The following is an 18,295-nucleotide window of genomic DNA, read 5'->3' on the forward strand; positions in this document are numbered from 1 at the left end:
AGGGAGGTTGAAACTGCAGTTAGATTAGGTATTAAGCTCACTTTGGTGACTTGACCTAAGTGACACCATTCTGGGCCTATCATTTTCTTTTTAACAGTTACAACAGGATTAAATGAGAGCAGGCAGATAACACATAATCACACACAGTCACACAATAAAGCCCCTTAATGTACACTGGATCCATACGGTAGGCATAACCATCCATCATCTCCCATGGGCTTACTCTGCTGTTAGAATTATGAAGCCTTGACAGTTACCCAGTGGTTTTTGTAATCTGCACTTTCAGCCGATTTTTCTATCCAAGCAGAGTTCCCCACTTCTTCCCAGCTTACCCCACCTCCCTGTCCCCTCCGCAGATGAGTTCAGGCACAGGCCAGGAGGGCGGGAGGTGTGCACGCCAGAGGACGGGGGCAGAGTGCTGGGCACAGGGCCCAGCCACCAGGCACGCGGCGTTCCCGCTCTGCACCCGGCCCTCCGTCATGCGAGGTGGCCCGGGGCTCACGGAGGCGACTTCGGGGAACCGAGCGAGCGGCCGTGTGCAGAGCCCCATGCGCCGCACAGCCGCGGGTGATTCAGCGCGGGGCGTGTGCAGGCAGCGGCCGGGGGCGGGCTTTTGCACTCGCCCCGGCTCCTTGTGGCTATAAAGCCGGCCCTCGGCGGTGCGTTTCACCACGCTTCTGCCAAGTGCCTGGTTTTCGTTGTGCTACTGTCTACGGAGTCCAGTTGTCGGTTATCAACGCTATGGATCCCAACTGCTCCTGCGGTACAGGTAAGGAAATTCAGAGTTCCTCGGGGATGGGGATGTTTGTGGGTAAGGACACTCACCGAGACCTCTTGCATTCCGGCTGTGGAGTCCACGCATGGTTCTCACTGCCCTTTTATTTTTTATTTATTTACTTTTTTTTTTTTTTTCAGGTGGTTCCTGCACGTGCGCTGGCTCCTGCAAATGCAAAGAATGCAAATGCAGTTCCTGCAAAAAGAGTGAGTGGAATCTTTGGGACCACACTCTTACGCATCCCTACTCTTTATTCCCTGAGGGGAGTTTCAACTGGATGGTTGATAACCCTTTCCTTGGGAGGGGAGGTGCTGCTTCCACGGTGCTCCCACTGTTTAATCTCTGCCGTCTTCCTTTCTCCAGGCTGTTGCTCCTGTTGCCCCGTGGGCTGTGCCAAGTGCGCCCAGGGCTGCATTTGCAAAGGGGCGTCGGACAAGTGCAGTTGCTGTGCCTGATCCTAGGGAGCCTGTTTCCAATGTAAATAGAGCGACGTGTGCAGACCTACAGTGTTTCTTGGTGCTTTTTGTTTTGGATACAACCCTGACCAGTTTGCTACATTCCTTGTTTATCCTTATAAAATATGTGAATTACATAATAAAAGCTGTGGACTTAATATTCTCATTTTGTTTTTCCTTTGCGTGCCCACGAGGGTTGGGGTAGGGAATTCCACCAGAATTGCAGAAACCTGTTTCTGGACACAGATGTTAATTCCTTAAGACTGAATGCTTTAAGGCAAAGCCAGTGAGTTCAGGGACCTTCATCTTCGGTAAAATAAAAAGGCATCATTCCAGAGGATATAAAGGCCTGGGAGCCCTGTGTTATGCCAATTTTGTTTTTAAGTAATCCCCTATTCCCAGTGTGGGGTTTGAACTCACCGCTCAGAGATCCAGTCACGGCTCTACAAACAGGCAGGTTCCCTATCAATACAGATTTAACGCTCCCCGGTTTCTCTGCCTAACTTCAGTTCCTGATGGAGTCAAGGCTTGAAATTGACAACAGGATGTGTGTTGGGGAAAAAAACCCTCCCCTGTTCTGAATCCTATCTGGGGCTTAAAAAACACCTGTGGGAAAGTCGCGTTTCTTACTTTCTATCCATCCCAAATTAAAACTTGGTTTAATATACATAAGAGTGCCTGGGTGGCTCCGTTAAGTAGCTGCCTTAGACTCCGGTGGTGATTCCAGGGTCCTGGGGATTGAGCCTTCCATCAGGCTCTCTGCTTTTCCCTCTCTCTCTGCCTGCTTGTGTGAGCTCTCTGTAAAAATATTTATAGAGGGTCGTCTGGGTGGGTCAGTGGATTAAGCCTCTGCCTTGGCTCAGGTCATGATCCCAGGGTCCTGGGATCAAGCCTGGCAGCTGGCTCTCCGCTCAGCAGGGAGCCTGCTTCTCCCTCTGCCTGCCTCTCTGGCTGCTTGTGATCTCTGCCTGTCAAATAAATTTTAAAAATATTTATAGAAAAAAAAATACAGACTTTATGAAAATGCCATAAAAGAACAATATAAAGCCCATGTTTTTAGGTTGAGCACACATGATTTCAATGAATATGGGAAGAACAGAATTAGTTTTTATAATGCCACACATACATATATATGTACACGGAAGATGTCCACTGAGCACTAGAGAGAATTCACAAATGCCCCAGTGCCATGGACCACATACCTTGAAGACCACTGTCCTGGCTATCCCTCCCCACGGGGAACTTGCCTCCTCTCTGCCATTGTGCCACTGAGGGAACACCCTGTAACCCTGAGAGCTCCCTGCTGTGGCTTGGCTCTGAATCTTTGGAAGTTCCTCCCTAGGTCAGGCTGGAATCTGTCCCTTCAGAATCCAGTTGTCCTTGGCAACTTGAAACCAACAGAGTGACTAGAGAACTGGAGGGAAGTGACCAGCCATTTCCCAGCAGGAGGGAGGGTACCTGGGAACTGGTTCCAGATGGAGGAGTTTGCCTGTGAACGGTGTTGGCTGATTTTTGCGCTTTGGAGGGCGTGGTGGTGTTTATTAGGCGGGAGTGAGGCCCACAGTGACTTGTAATTAATGACAACGGTTAGTCCCTCTGGCTATTTGTGGAGGGAATTGCTTCTTGATGTTGGATCACAGGGAAAAGGGAGTCATGTCCGGAGTCGGGCCCCTGCTTGCCGGCAGGTGCCTGGTGTGAAAGGGGGATTTCAGAAGGCAGTGTGTGTCCAGGGCATGGGCTTTGGTGTTAGGCAGTCTGGGTTCACAGCCTACTTTGCCACAGGGGGCCTGGACCAGCTGCTCAACCTCACTGAGTCTCCATTTCTTCCTTTGTAGAAAGGAGATTCTGTCTCTGTGTGGGCATTAAATGACAGCTTCCTGGCTCCTGGCTATGGCTTAATAAACAGTGGTCAGTATGTCCACACCGACATTTGTGGAGAGGGTATCCTGTTGGATCCCAAAAAGCTCTTGGGGAAAGGGTCATTAGTTAGGAAGCATTACTCTGGGTTGGAGGTTAAGGATGGGATTGGAAATCTGCTGACCCAGTGCTGGGGGAGGGGAGGTACCTCCTACACGATGTCCCCAGGGACAAGATGAAGCCATAGCGTTTGGACAGACATGAAAGTCTTTACCATCCTTCACGTCCTCTGGTCTGTAGGAATCAGTGAGAGAGTGAACATGCAGGGGCTGGAGTAATTGTGCTGTCCTCTGAAAGGTTAAGCAAACTGCCCAGGGTCACACAGCCCCTAATTAGGGGTCTCCGGTCCATCGCTGCCTGATGATGATTCACTAGGTGCTTGTATCGCTTCTCACTAGTCAAAGCTGGAAGAGCCTTTGGGGATGGACCAGTTGCTCCCCAGCTTGAAACATGGGAAACCAAAGCCCAGAGCGGTCACAGAGCTATGCAGAGGGTCTGACTGCCAGCTCAGGGCTCTCCTCACGCTGCCTCTGTGCCAGGCATCCAGTGTCTCACCTTTCCCATGAAGTAATGGTGCCGGGCGCTAGTGGGAGGCCATGATGCTGCAGTAAGCCCACCTGAGTGCCACTCCCCCCAGTGTCACAGCTGCTTGACATAAATCTCTCTGGTATACAGCTTCCTCTACTCTAAAAAGGGCAAAAAAAAAAAAAAAAAAAAAAGGGCATATGACTCAAATGATTGAATTAATACATATAAAGAACTTAGAACAGTGTAGGGCATGTGATGAGTGGTCTATTAATATTCAGTTACTTTATTATTATTATATGTACATAGCATAAGGCATATTTGTTTATTTCCAGACAAACACCTGGGCCTGAGGTGCTAGGTATGACTTTATTATTATGATGCATAGCATAGGACAAATAAGCTCAGGCTGGTATGCGCGGTTATGTTTCCTGTGTGGTCTTTATCAGCCACATAAGAATATGACCTATGGGCCAGAGAGCATCATTCAATCTCCTCCACACAACTGTGATCCGCATGGTGGGTATGAAGCCACGAGAAAGGTGTTCTGTGCCTTATATCAGATACCAAAAGACACCTGCTCATTTTGTTACCCACTACACCATATTTTATTAAACATTGTACTTTGAAATCATTCCTGTTTTAATTTACATGAAAAGGAAACTGTTTATCCTTAACTGAAAATGAGAATCAGTCTTATTCCAGACATAGAAAATAGCAAGAAGGGGGCGCCTGGGTGGCTCAGTGGATTAAGCCGCTGCCTTCGGCTCAGGTCATGATCTCAGGGTCCTGGGATCGAGTCCCGCATCGGGCTCTCTGCTCGGCAGGGAGCTTGCTTCCCTCTCTCTCTCTCTCTGGCTGCCTCTCTGTCTACTTGTGATTTCTCTCTGTCAAAATAAATAAATCTTAAAAAAAAAAAAAAAAAAGAAAATAGCAAGAAAAGCATAGTTAGTATATAAGAATATAATATATAACTATATATATTTCACTAATCGGTCACCTTTTTTTTTTGCTACCCATGGTTAATGTGGCAGCCTATTTTTTTTTTTTTTAAGATTATGTTTATTTATTTGTCGGACCGAGAGCACAAGCAGAGGGAGAAGCAGGCAGAGGGTGAAGCAGGCTCCCTGCTGAGCCGGGACCTTAACATGGGACTCCATGCGAGGACCTTGGGATCATGACCTGAGCCGAAGGCAGACCCTTAACCGACTGAGCCACCTAGGAGTCCCAATGTGGCAGCCTAACTCTTAATGAAAAGGTTCCAAGCAGTAGGCAAGTGTAGCCATTCCCACGCTACAGTCAGCTTTATCATAGACCTTCTCTTTCCCTTAGAAAGCTGACTGGATTCATCAGAGTACAACTTCCTACCTGTGGGACCTGGGCCAAGTAACTTAGACTTCTGTATTGTAGTTATCCATTAAGAAAAAGTGCTTAGGAGTAATAGTAATTCCCTTTTGGGGTCTTTGTGAGGGTACACAAATCAAAAGTGAATATAACATGGCCTGACACATACAAAATGATATTTAAAGTCTCAGATGTTGAAACGGAAATAACTACTTTTTTTACTTTTTTATTCAGAGACCGGTCTCCCTGTCACCATCTCACCCTCTGGAAATCGCTGGGACTGGGGTGCCCCAGCAGGTGTGGGGAGCACTAGTTGTAATGCCAAGAAGACCCTGCATGATCGCGCCCCTATATCCGTTTGGGCGAGCAGAATGGAGAGAGGCAGCGGTCTGGGACGGTCCGCCACACAGTGCACAGCAAAAAAACGGCCTGAAACCCCAACCCCACCTGGGGCCACGGGGACGACAGGTCAAGGGAAGCAAAGGTCACATTCAATGCCTATCCTCTGCACACAACTCTCTCAGATCGCTCTGCACACGCCCTCCCCACACTGGGAGAGTCCAGGGTTGCACACGGGCTCCAGGAAAGGGCGACCCCGGGGACGCCTGCACCGGGTATAGGGGTGGGGAAGGCGGTCCGGACCCAGGCGCCGGGTTCCCAGAACACGCGGTAACAGGGTCGGCTACCGACCTCGGGGAGACCCACAGGGGCGGGCAGGGTGACTGAGACACGGCATGCCAACCGGCGCGCATCCCCTCCGCACCGTGCGCAGCGAGCCCAACCGACCCCCCCCCCACCCCTCCCCCGAGACTCGTGCGCCCGGCCCGGCCAAGTGCACACAGCACCACCAAGGCCAAGGCGGGAGGTGCGCTCCCGGCGGGGCGGGTGCAAGGGCAGGGGCGGAGCCTTTGCGCCCGGGCCACGGGCTCCGCCTATAAAGTCAGCCCGCGGAGGCGGGTCGTTAAAGTTCTTAATAGATTGCACTTGTGGTGTTTGGTGTCATCTGTTCGGGTTGCTCTTTCTATTCAATTGGAAATGGATCCCAACTGTTCCTGCTCTAGCGGTAAGAGACCACGTATTTGGAGTCTTAGAGAGGATGTTTCGTAGGTTACTGTAGTGTGTTCTTGGAGTCAGAAGGGCGGGTTTTGGGGGTTGGAGCTGAAGTAGACTTTTAAGAGTCAGCACGTGTTGCGGGTTGTTTTTTGCAACACGTATGTCCGAGTTTTCCTCATTTCTTCGGCTTAGAGTGGAGGGTGTTTGTGGTTACGTTGAGGTTTGTTGTGGGCCGGGGCTGCTGGTTGGGGACCGCTGTTCAGGCTTTGGGGGGTGCCAGGAGGTGATGGCAGGCGGGGACTCTGTTTGGCTTACGTTGGTCCTGGAGTTTGGGATCCTCTTTGTGGAGTCAAGATTTGGAAGTGACCTGCGTTTTCCAACAGTAGAGGAGAGTGGGGTGTTTCTTAATGGTACTCGGTGGGTCAAGAAAGGAGCTCCCAGGGCTGGGCAATAGCCGGCGGCACAGGGAGGTTTGGTTGACCGAGTGCTGGGGCTCCTACATCATCCTTGCTCACTACTGTTTATTTTCTTGGCAGGTGGCTCCTGCACGTGCGCTGGCTCCTGCAAATGCAAGGAGTGCAAATGTACTTCCTGCAAGAAGAGTGAGTGGAGTAGGCTCTTCCGTGGGCATCAGGGTCTGGGCTTGGGGTGGGTGTGTTGGGGAAGCCCAGAGCTGAGCAGGCAGGAGCAGGCCAGTGACTCAGTCTCTGCGCAGCCCCCACCTTGAGTCCCTGGCTCCGAATTGGAGCTGAAAGGGCATGTAGAGGGGTGAGTTCCAACCTCAGTCTAGAACAGGAAGACTGAGGCTCCGAGAGGTCAGCAGATAGTGTCCGGGAAGGAGGCAGAACTATAGTCTACGTTCTGCCTCCTGCTGTAGCCTTCCAAACTCTCCAGTGTCCTGAACACTTGGTATACATGAGCTTGGTGGCTACGTGTAGTTTAGCTGATGTGGTGCAGCTCATTTCTGTGGGGACAGCCGGGAGCTGCTAGGCTGGGGGCTCCCCCTCACTGATTTCAAGGATTTCTATCTGGAAGGCAGCGGATCAGCCTGTCTTGTCTCTGGGCCCCCGTCACTGTATCTCCAGACATTCTGCCCTGTCTTGGAATCAGATGGGGGCAGGACGGTCTCTTCTAGAGTGTAGGACACTCTACATGTAGCATGTCGTTCTCAAGTCAGGGTCCTCTGGGGCTGGGGGAAGGGCCTGTGCCAAGCCTGCTCTTAAGAGGGGGTTCTCTGATGCTTTGGCTCTTGTCACCTAGGCTGCTGTTCCTGCTGCCCAGTGGGCTGTGCCAAGTGTGCCCAGGGCTGCGTATGCAAAGGGGCGTCGGACAAGTGCAGCTGCTGTGCCTGATCTTGGGGAGCCCGTTCCCGATGTAAATAGATCCACATGTACAACTCGACAGTAAAGACTTAATTTTTCATACTACTTGACCCATTTGCTACATTCCTGTTTTTATGAAATATGAGTTACAATAAAAATTTAAACTTACTCTGGCTGTTTTCTTTTGTGCTCTTCTGAGATCGGGGATTGCAATCCCATCGTGGTTGGGGTGGGGTGGGGAGTTAGACCTGGAACAGAGACCTGGGTTCTGGACCCAAGAATTGGTCCGTAACAACTTCCCTTACGCAAGTTGATGATCTCCCGTCAGTTTTTCGACAGAAGGTGAAATTTAAACGGGGTTTGCAATGTGTCTGCTAGGTTGACCTAAGGGTATGGGGTGGGTTCATTTTCCTTCTTGAAAGAGTTAATCTTAAGAACTTTTTTTTTTTTTTTTAAAGATTTTATTTGTCAGAGGAGCAAGAGTACGCACAGGGAGAGTGGCAGGCAGAGGGAGAAGCAGGCTCCCCGCCAAGCAAGGAGCCCAATGTGGGACTCAATCCTGGGACGCTGGGACCATGACCTGAGCTGAAGGCAGCTGCTGAACCAACAGAGCCACCCAGGCATCCCAAAGAACTTAATTTTTATTTCATTCTTGGAATTCTGTCAAACTTAGGTTCTCAGCAATGTTGGCTTTCAAAAACACTCAGGCATGTGGCTGGCTCAGTCGGAGTTTGCAATTCTCGATCTCAGTTGATGTATGTTCAAGCCCCCATGTGTGTAGAAGTTACTTCAAAACTTAAGTACTCGGGATGCAGCCCAATTACCCACTTGATAAGGCTTTTCCTCACCAGGTTTCTAAAACACTTGAGGGACCAATTTTTTTTCTTTTTCTTAAAGATTTTATTTGACAGATCACAGGTAGGCAGAGGGGAGGAAGCAGGCTCCTTGCGGAGCAGAGAGCCGGTTGTGGGGCTTGATCCCTGGACCCTGGGATCATGACCCGAGCTGAAGTCAAAAGTACACATTCATTCATTGAAAGTGTGCATGGAACAATAGAAACAATTCACAAGGTTTGTCTCATGACCATCTTGAGTAGCTCCGTCTGCCACACGGGCTCCATTGGTTTGGTCTGGTGTCCCAACCATTTCCCAGTGAGAGGTAGGGTACCTGAGAACTGGTTCCAGATGGAGTTCACTGCTGCTTGGGAATGGTGCTGGCTGATACCACTGTGCAGGTTGCGTTTATTAGGAGTGAGGCCCACAGTGACTTGTAATTAACACCGCTGATTGGTTCCCATGACTGTTTTTGGAGGAATTGCTACTTGACCTTGGATCAAAGGGAAGAGGGAGTCATGTGGCCCTGAGTCAGGCTGCTGCTTGCCCGCAGGTGCTTGGTGTGAAAGGGTGATTTCGGAAGGCAGTGTGTGTCCCCCGCGTGGGCATTGGTGGGTTCACAGCCTACTTTTCCACCTCCCGGCCAACTGACCTAGGCAAGTCATTGGTACTTGCTAAGCCTCCATTTCTTCATGTATAAAAAAAGATTATTTTGCAATGTGGGGAATTAAATGAGATAGTGGCCTGGCTTCTACCTAGGGCTTTTAATAAACAGTGGGCCACTATGGTCACTCCTATATTCACACTGACATTTGTGGAGAGACTGCTAGCTCCCAATAAGCCTCAGGGAAAGGCCCATTGGTTTAGAAGCGTTTCTCTGGGCTGGAAGCTAGAGATGGAATTGGAAATTTGCTTACCTGGGGTCCGGGGGAGCGTGGATGGCTAGCAAAAAGGCCCTCTGGACAGGAGGCTGCCACAGCATTTGGATAGACCAAGGGTCTTTCCATCGTTTATGTCATTTCACCTGTACAGGAACCAGTGAGAGAGTGAATGTGCAGGGGCTGAAGTGATTGTGCCAATTTCCAGAGAGGTTAAGCCACCAGCCCAAAGTCACACAGCTCCCAGTCAGAGTCGTGACCCAACTGGCTGGTCAGGATGCTAGTGGGTGCTAAATTCTGCCTGTCATTTTCCAGAGCTGGAGGGTCCTTTGAGATAGTCTAGTTGTGCCCTATCTTGAGACGTGGGAAACCGAAGCCCAGAGAGGTTAGAGAGCTATGTAGATGTTCTTCCCACACTGCCTCTGTGCCAGGTGTCCAGAGTCCTCACCTTTCACACGTACGGGGTGGTGCTGCAGTCAGCCCACGGGAGTGCCAGTCCCACCCATGTCACAGCTGTGTGACATGAACCTCTTTGTGGCTCAGTCTCCCGCTCTCTATAAAGGGGAAAAAAATAGGGTGTGGCTCTTAGAAGGAAATGATGCAAAGATTAAATTCATTAATCTTAGAAGTAATGCAAAGAAATTAGAATGATGCCATACAAAATACAAATCAAAACCACAATGAGATACTACCTCACACCAGTCAGAATGGCTAAAATCAACAAGTCAGGAAAGAGAAAGGGGAACCCTCCTACACTGTTGGTGGGAATGCAAGCTGGTGCAACCACTCCAGAAAACAGCATGGAGGTTCCTCAAAATGTTGAAAATAGAACTGCCCTATGACCCTGCAATTGCACTACTGGGTATTTACCCTAAAGATACAAACGTCGTGATCCGAAGGGGCACGTGCATCCGAACGTTTATAGCAGCAATGTCCACAATAGCCAAATTATGGTAAGAACCTAAATGTCCATCAACAGATGAATGGCTAAAGAAGATGTGGTATATATACACAATGGAATACTATGCAGCCATCAAAAGAAATGAAATCTTGCCATTTGCGACGTGGTGGATGGAACTAGAGTGTATCATGCTTAGCGAAATAAGTCAAGTGGAGAAAGACAACTATCATGTGATCTCCCTGATACGAGGAAGTGGTGATGCAACATGGGGGCTTAAGTGGGTAGGAGAAGAATTAATGAAACAAGATGGGATTGGGAGGGAGACAAACCATAAGTGACTCTTAATCTCACAAAACAAACTGAGGATTGGGGGGGGGGGGGGTTGGGAGAAGGGGGGTGAGGTTATGGGCATTGGGGAGGGTATGTGCTTTGGTGAGTGCTGTGAAGTGTGTAAACCTGGCAATTCACAGACCTGTACCCCTGGGGATAAAAATATATGTTTATAAAAAATTAAAAAAAAAAAGAATGATGCCATACACATACACAGTAAGTAATCCACATTAGCTATTATTTTATTAATAGCGTTCATAGCTTTGGAGACGTTTTCTATTTCCAGATAAAAAAGGCCAGACTTGTGGGCTTAGCTGCATGTCCTGTACTGTCCTTATCCACCCAAAGAATATGCGACCAGCTGCCCAGAGAAAGTTACCCTCTCCTCCCACAAAAGAAGGAACTGCACTAGGGATATAAAGCCAAAAGCCAGATGGCCTATGTCCTCATAATAGACACAGAAGGACGCCTGCCATTTCTGCAGTCCTTTGCACCAGTAATTTACTTAACATTTTCTTTTGAACAATTCATATTTCCTGAAATATATTTATATGAAAAGCAAACTCTTTGCCACTCCTGAAAATGAGAATGAGTTTACTTCTAGACAAAGAGGTGTGTGTGTGTGTGTGTGTGTATGTAAATTCCTTCTGTTATCACTTTGTCACTCCCAGGATTGAGCATCGGACAGCAGAGAGGTGCTGAAGACGTACCTCTGGGCTGAAGGGAAGCTTTGTCATCTACTTTTTTTTTTTTAAGATTTTATTTATTTAGTAGTAATAAAATTATTTTATTTATTAAGTAGGCAGAGAGGCAGGCAGAGAGAGAGAGAGGAGGAAGTGGGCTCCCTGCCTAGCAGAGAGCCCCATTCGGGGCTCAATCCCAGAACCTTGGGATCATGACCTGAGCCAAAGGCAGAGGCTTAACCCACTGAGCCACCCAGGTGCCCTATCATCTACTTTCTTTCCCTCCAGGAGTGGCTGGAAGCAGATCCAAGACTCCACCTCCCAGCACTGTGACCCTGGGTTAGCTACCTTAAAATTCTTGCACTGTGTGCATTTCTGCCTTTGGGAAACTGGCTCATAACTAATGTCGCCTTTAGGATCGATGTTGGGGTTCAAAATGCTGAGTGATAAGCAACACCCAGAACAGACTACACACTATGTAGTTCTCAGGAATACTGAAAGGGACAGAACCACCTTGCTTTGTTATTTGAAGCCAGGTCCGCCTGTCATCTAAAAGGATCCCTTCTGGGGGTGCGGTGAAGGGGGTGGGTAGCATCCCATACTTTGGGAACCTCCACCCTGAGTGGGGTGACTGGACAGGGCTGAGGAGAGCCCCTAGAAAGTTTCGGCAGAGGAGCGCCAGGACAAACGTGCCCATGCATCCCTTCTGTCTTAGGGGGTGGGGGCCGGGGGAGGAGGAAAGGAAGGGAGCCAGAAGCCTGAGCTCACCACCTTGCTGTCTACAAGAGCCATGGCGAGGGCCCAAGATGGGGTTAGGGGAGGGGGCCAGTGGAGATCACTAAATGCTATGTAATTCTTGGAATGTTGAAAGGGAAATAACCACTTTTTTTTTCTTTATTTAAAGCCAGGTCTCCTGTCACCTAAGAGGATACCTCCTCTGTGGGTACCTCACCCTCTGGAAACCACCGGGACTGGGGTGCCCCAGCAGGTGTGGGGAGCACTAGTTGTAAAGCCAAGAACACCCTGCACGATCGCGCCCTTATATCCGTTTGGGTGTGCAAAATGGAGAGAGGCAGTGGTCTGCGTCGGCCACACAGTGTACAGCAGAAAATGGCCTGAAAGCCCAGCCCCACCCCTGGAGACATGGAGAAAAAAGGCCAAGGGACACAAAGGTTACATCCATCTCCTGTCCTCTGCACACAACTCTCTCGGATCGCTCTGCACAACCCCTCACCCCACTGGGAGAGGCCAGGGTTGCACACGGGCTCCAGGAAAGGACGACCCCGGGGACGCCTGCACCGGGTACGGGGGGGTGGGAAGGCCGTCCGGACTCAGGCGCCGGGGTCCAGGAACACGCGGGAACAGCGACGGCTACCGACCTCGGGAAGACCCGGGGCGAGCTGGGAAGCTGAGACACCTCGTGCCCCCGGCGCGGTGCGTAGCGAGCCCTGCTGCCCTCCAGGGACTCGTGCGCCCGGCCCCGCCAGGTGCACACAGCGCTGCCAAGGCCGAGGCGGGTGCAAGGGCAGGGGCGGGGCCTTTGCGCCCGGGCCACCCGCTCCGCCTATAAAGTCAGCCCGCTGCGGCGTGGTTTTATCGCGCTTTAACCCGCAGCGCTGTGTTTATTGCGTTGTTTTGAATTTCCGTCCTCGGGGTGGTCCGAAATGGACCCCAATTGCTCTTGCTGCACCGGTAAGGGATCCCGTATTCTGAGTCTTAGGAATACGCTTTCCAGGCGTGGATCGAGGGGTGTCTCTGGTGTGGGAAGAGCCGGTGTTCGGGGCTGGAACTGAAGTAGATACCTCGAGTCAGCACGTGGTGTGGGTTCACACCAGCCTCTGGAGAGTACGGCAGTTCTCTTGGGTTTTGGGTTTCAGTTGAGGGTATTTATGGTCGTGTCGAGGTTCCCCTGTTGGTTAGGGATGCTGTCCTCGGACCCGGGGCGCTGTTCTAGCCACGGGGGTGCCAGGACGTGGTGGTAAGTGGGGACTCTCCTTACATGGGCTGATTCTGGAGCTTGGGATCCTCCTTGTGGAGGCACATCTGGGACGGACCTACTTCCCCCAGCAGCAGAAGTGGAGTTTCTCTTAATTCGCTGTGGACAAGAAAGGACCTCCCAGGGCTGGGCACTGGCAGGATGCCTCGGGGACCCTTCATTGCCTTATTTTTGGGGCTCCCACATCACCCTTGCTCACTGCTCTCTTAACTTTTCCTGGCAGGTGGTTCCTGCACGTGCGCCGGCTCCTGCAAATGCAAGGAGTGCAAATGCGTTTCTTGCAAGAAGAGTGAGTGGAGTGGGGTCTTCTGTGGAGATGGGGAGTGGGGCTGGGCTGGTTGTGGGGAGGGGGAAACCCGGCGCTCAGCAGGCAGGAACAGGTCAGTGACCCAGCCTCTGTGCAGCCCTTGTTCTGAGCCCTTGATTCAGAAATGCAGCTGAAAGGCTATGTAGATAGTTGAGTTTCAGTTTTCTCTGGAACGCAAAGACGGAGGCTCAGAGAGGTCAGTAAGCAGTGTCAAGGAAGGAGCCGGAGCTACAGTCCAGGTGTTCCGTCTCCTGCAGCCTTGGAACTCTCCAGTCTCCTGAACACTTGGTGTACGTTAACTTGATGACCATGTGTGGTTTGCCTGACATGGTGCAGCCCTTTCTTGTGGGGACAGTCCAGAGCTGCGAGGCAGAGGGCTCGCCCTCGCTGGTCTTGAGAACTTCATTAAGATACATGGTTCTGGAAGGGAAGGGACCAGCCTGCATTGTTTTTTGGACACCCTGTCACTGTGTTTCCAGGCATTCTGCCCTGTCTGGGAATCAGATGGGGGCAGGGAGATGGCTTCCTAGTGCCTAGGATCTAGTCTAGGGAGAGCATGTCTTTATCAAGTCAGGGTCCTCCTCGTGCTGGGGCCAGGGCCGGTGCCGGTCCTGTTCTTAGGAAGGGGGGTGGGGTCTCTGATCCTCTGTCCTTTGTCCCCTAGGTTGCTGCTCCTGCTGCCCTGCGGGTTGTGCCAGATGTGCCCAGGGCTGCATCTGCAAGGAGCCGTCGGACAAGTGCAGCTGCTGTGCCTGATCCCGGGGAGCCCGTTCTGATGTAAATAGAACCACATGTACAAACCTCTAGTTTTTTATGTGTTCATACTACCTGACCCAGTTGCTACATTCCCGTTTTTGTAAACTCTTTGAATGAGAGTAAATTCATCTAGATTGTTCTGACTCCAGGTGTCTGGTGATATGATGGGAAGATGGGACTTGGTTCTAATTGGGCTGTAGGGGAAACTGGCTTGGTGGGGGGTGATATTAGCAGAGTCCAGGGTTCTTGTGGTCTGGCCTGGTTCACCTCCTTGAGCTCTTGGGGTTTTGTTTGGTTTGGTGGGGTTTTTTTTGACTACTCTTGGCTTGGCTGTGACATGGTTTCCTCGGTCACCTAGAGAGTCCCTGCCCTGTGTCACTGCTTATATTCACTCAGTAGTCACCTATGGTGTGTCTACTGTATACATAGCATCGTCTACTGTATACATAGGCATTGGGCTTTCAGTGTTGAGGTAACAGGGCGGTACCAGACTGTTGGGGCCTGGTTGGGGAGAGGTCATTACTGAATGGAAAAACAACAGTGGTTGTGACAGAATGCTATTGGGTGAGTCCAAGTAAGGAGACCTCACACAGACAGCTGCATTCCTGTCAGTGGGGACAACTGGAAAGACTGTGATGGGGACAGGGGTGGGCTAGCTCATCTGGGCAAGCGTGTGAGGGGATGTGCTGAGTTGACCTCTGAGAGAAGAGAGCAGAGTCCCTTGTGTCTCCTCTGCTTGACTTGTAACCTGTTTGCTCTGTGAATCCCTTGAAGAGGTCTAGAGTGCTGCACCATGGTCCCATTTCCCCCTTCCCAGCCCCCATTCCAATTTCTTAGGCGTAAGATGGAATGGGGAACCCGGGTTTTAGGGTTGTGATCCCACTGACCACATGGAGCCTTTCAGTGACATGAACTGAGTCTCTGCCAGGGAATGTTTCCATCCTGGTTGGAATTTGAAGCCAATTCCCCAACATAAATGTGGAGGAAACTTGGTGAAGACTGCAGGGGGTGGTCACCATGGAGACCATATAGGCTTAAAGGGCAGCCAGGCTCACTCTACAGAAACATCCAGTTTGGCTGGGCTGGTGTCCCTGGCCCAAACCTTAAGGGCTCTTGGGCGGGGGTGCGGGATGCTGTTGGCCCTGCTTGTTTTGGAAGTCCTGGTGCCACTGTTAACAAACGTACCTGGAGATTTCACAGCTCTACCTTGGAGACTAGGAGCTGCCAGTCCTCTCTGTGGAAGGGTACAACATGTTTCCATTCGGCCTGACAAACATTGTGATCCATTTTTCAAGTCATGTGTCAAGTGGCATCTTGCTTCAGCCCCAAGGGCCATCTCCCCAAGGGGTGGTGGGGTGTCACCATTACGGCATCAGATTAGTTTATATGGCTGCGTCAGACAGCCTCATTGAATTCCAGAAGTTAGTATCTTGAGCTGGGAAAGCAGTTGTGCGTGGCTGCGCTGGGGCCAGCCTGCCTAGTAGGACCGTAGCTCCCGTATTTGGGTGACTTGTGTGGCCTCTTGGTGCCTCCTACTTCTCATCTGTAAAGTGGGGGACAGTCACAGCCTCTACCCAGAGGGTTGTGAGGTTCAATGTGGCTATCATCATCCCTGTTCAAAATAAGGGCTCTGGAAGTGGCCTTCCCTCTAGGGCCAGGCATGGTATCTGACATTCAGTAGGTGATCCATGAGTGTTGAGTTCAGAGAGCACTTACAGGACTCCTACTGTAGGAAAACCATAATGTTGGGCACAGAAGGAAGAGAATATGTAAGATCTAATCCATTTGCTGGAGGAGCACTTAAGTCCCTGTTGAAATCCGGGAGCATTTAGTATTTCAGGATGCCAGTGCTGAGCTGTGGAGGGTGTGACTCAGTCTGATCAGGACGTGGAGAGAAAACCCTATTCACTTCATTCACATGGCCACGTTTTGGCCAGAACTAATTGGAGAACTAGATAAATAGAGGGATCACTCTTTCAGGGGAGAGGGAGGAAGCTGGTATCACATGCCTGACCAGTGCAGATACTTAGTATTGGATGAACCGATCAGCACTCTTTGCAGAGAAGTAGAAATTCAAGGTGCAGGTGGCAGGAACAAAGGAACTGGAGCTCATGCTGTAACTGGTTCAATGTCAAGGGAACAAAGAATCCACCCAAATGGTGGCCTTGAGGATGATTTGACCAAGCTACAGATGTCCCCCCTCCATAAGATTTTACTTATTTTAGGGAGGGAGAGAAGCCCAAGCAGACTCCCCACTTAGGGTGGAGCCTGATGCAGGGCTCGATCTCACCACCCTGAGATCATGATCTAAGCCAAAATCAAAAGAGTGGGAGGCTTAACTGACTGAGCTACCCAGGAGCCAGTAGAGTACTGGTTTTCTATGAGGACTGCTGTTCATTTCAGTCTTCTAGGGACCAGAGAGCTGAACAGCTGCTGGGAAGAGTCTCGGGGACACCTCCCTTCCCTTTAAATTCTGAAAGTGAACCCTTCAAGGGCACTACCAGAAATGGACTCCAGCCGAAATTAGGTAAAAAAAAAAAAAAAAAAAAAAAAAAAAATCCATTGAAAGGGCAAAGGGAACTGTGGGACTGATCAGAAGGATGGAGAGCTAGGCCCAGAAAACAAGAGCCATGGTACTAGGGGTAGGCAAACAGCAGGGCCAGTCCCAGGAGCAGCCTGGCTGGGCCACCACAGTGGGCACAACTGTCATCACAGCTTCTGTAACCCTCGGACACCGCTATTGCTGCCACTGGCTACAGCTCTTGCAACTCAATTCTCGACTGTCCACTAAGCTCTTTGCCTCTTGTCCCAGACCTGAAGATCCTAGCTGGCAAGGGGTGGGGAGGGGGCATATCTGGCCACTTGTGGATTCCCCAGTGGGAGGCAGGATCCTGCAGACACCCCAGAATGACTCTGGGGGTAAGATGCCAGTAAGTTCCAGGCCAGAAACCAGTGAGCCATTCCAGAGAGTTTAATAAGGGGATTTTTTAGTTGGGGGGGGTGGTTGTTGGGAAGCAAAGAGTTGGAAGAATTCAGAGAACGCTGATCCAGAGATGTGAAGCAGAGGAGGCATCAGCAGGCCTACACCTGCAGAGGGGAAGGGGCTCTCCCTGGACAGAGCAACTAGCTGCAGCTGGAGGAGAGGGTGACCCAGAAGCATCTGTGAGCTTCAGGTGGCATCCAGCCTTGCAGGGGAGCCAGGGGAACACTCTTGGTGACCTCTTGCTTTCCCCCACCATATGCTGTTGGGTCCGCACCCTTGGCCTGGCTCCTGGAGGGGAGGGTGGACAGTGGATTGGGAAGACACCCAGCACACCCTGCAAATAGGGTGTGCCGCCATCCAGAAGCCATCTGCCCAAGCCGCACCCTGGGAGAATCTCACTAATCCGAGGCTGAATTCAACGCGAGGGGCTGGAGGGAGGAAGGGAGGTGTCAAAGAGGATGGTAGAGGCCCCGTGGTGGGGCACTGGAGGGCCCGCAGAATGAGGCCCTGTGGTGGGGCACTGGGGGGCCCGCAGAATGCTGGTTCGCAGGTGTGGCCGCGCAAGTCTGCCCAGCTCGGGGGTGGGGGTGGGGGGGGTGGAGGAGAAAGTGAATCACGCACAGGTGTCCCCAAGCAACTCTCACCTGGCCCCACCTTTGGCATCACAATAGTCACTGAACCACCCTTCCAGAGCATCCCAGAGGCCACTCCTGGCTGGCTAAAGGCCTACACCACCTCCTGCCCTGGAGGCAAAGCCATGAAGTTGATTTCATCCCCCACCTTCCATCACCACACCCAGAACCTCCCCGGCCCCTTCCTTCCCTCCACGCAGGCCTGCCTCCTGCCCTCTGCAGACTGCAATGAGCAGGACGGGGAGGTTGAGCTATGCTGTAAAAACTGGCTTGCTCTCGGGGCGCCTGGGTGGCTCAGTGGGTTAAGCCGCTGCCTTCGGCTCAGGTCATGATCTCAGAGTGTTGGGATCGAGTCCTGCATCGGGCTCTCTGCTAAGCGGAGAGCCTGCTTCCCTCTCTCTCTCTGCCTGCCTCTCCATCTACTTGTGATTTCTCTCTGTCAAATAAATAAATAAAATCTTTAAAAAAAAAAACTGGCTTGCTCTCGCCTCACAGCCAGCAGTGGGGACCTCTCCGGAGTCGGAGGCCCTCCCAGGCCTCTGCCCTCACCTGCACGGGCTTAGGGATTCTTGAACCTTCAAGGGAGGAGGCTGAAGTGTTGTCCT

The 18,295-nt window shown here is 51.2% G+C and overlaps 3 protein-coding genes across 3 annotated transcripts; all 3 read left to right on the plus strand.

The window, feature by feature from the left end:
- Positions 1 to 621: 621 nt before the first annotated feature.
- Positions 622 to 1,388, plus strand: LOC101680117 (metallothionein-1E). The gene is made up of 3 exons (XM_004744215.3): positions 622 to 769; positions 916 to 981; positions 1,139 to 1,388. The coding sequence occupies exons 1-3, from the start codon at positions 742 to 744 to the stop codon at positions 1,228 to 1,230; spliced, it is 186 nt and encodes a 61-aa protein (XP_004744272.1). The 5' UTR covers positions 622 to 741; the 3' UTR covers positions 1,231 to 1,388.
- A 4,549-nt stretch (positions 1,389 to 5,937) lies between these two features.
- LOC106005009 (metallothionein-1) lies at positions 5,938 to 7,559 on the plus strand. The gene is made up of 3 exons (XM_013052135.2): positions 5,938 to 6,079; positions 6,606 to 6,671; positions 7,330 to 7,559. The coding sequence occupies exons 1-3, from the start codon at positions 6,052 to 6,054 to the stop codon at positions 7,419 to 7,421; spliced, it is 186 nt and encodes a 61-aa protein (XP_012907589.1). The 5' UTR covers positions 5,938 to 6,051; the 3' UTR covers positions 7,422 to 7,559.
- A 5,039-nt stretch (positions 7,560 to 12,598) lies between these two features.
- LOC101680925 (metallothionein-2B-like) lies at positions 12,599 to 14,218 on the plus strand. Its single transcript, XM_004744216.3, has 3 exons — positions 12,599 to 12,708; positions 13,236 to 13,301; positions 13,984 to 14,218. Exons 1-3 carry the CDS (start codon positions 12,681 to 12,683, stop codon positions 14,073 to 14,075), a joined length of 186 nt encoding a protein of 61 aa, XP_004744273.1. The 5' UTR covers positions 12,599 to 12,680; the 3' UTR covers positions 14,076 to 14,218.
- Positions 14,219 to 18,295: the final 4,077 nt, after the last annotated feature.

Source organism: Mustela putorius, unplaced genomic scaffold, assembly GCF_011764305.1.
Source record: "Mustela putorius furo isolate JIRA1106 unplaced genomic scaffold, ASM1176430v1.1 tig00000174_pilon_pilon_pilon, whole genome shotgun sequence".
In the NCBI taxonomy this organism is placed as follows: Eukaryota; Metazoa; Chordata; class Mammalia; order Carnivora; family Mustelidae; genus Mustela; species Mustela putorius.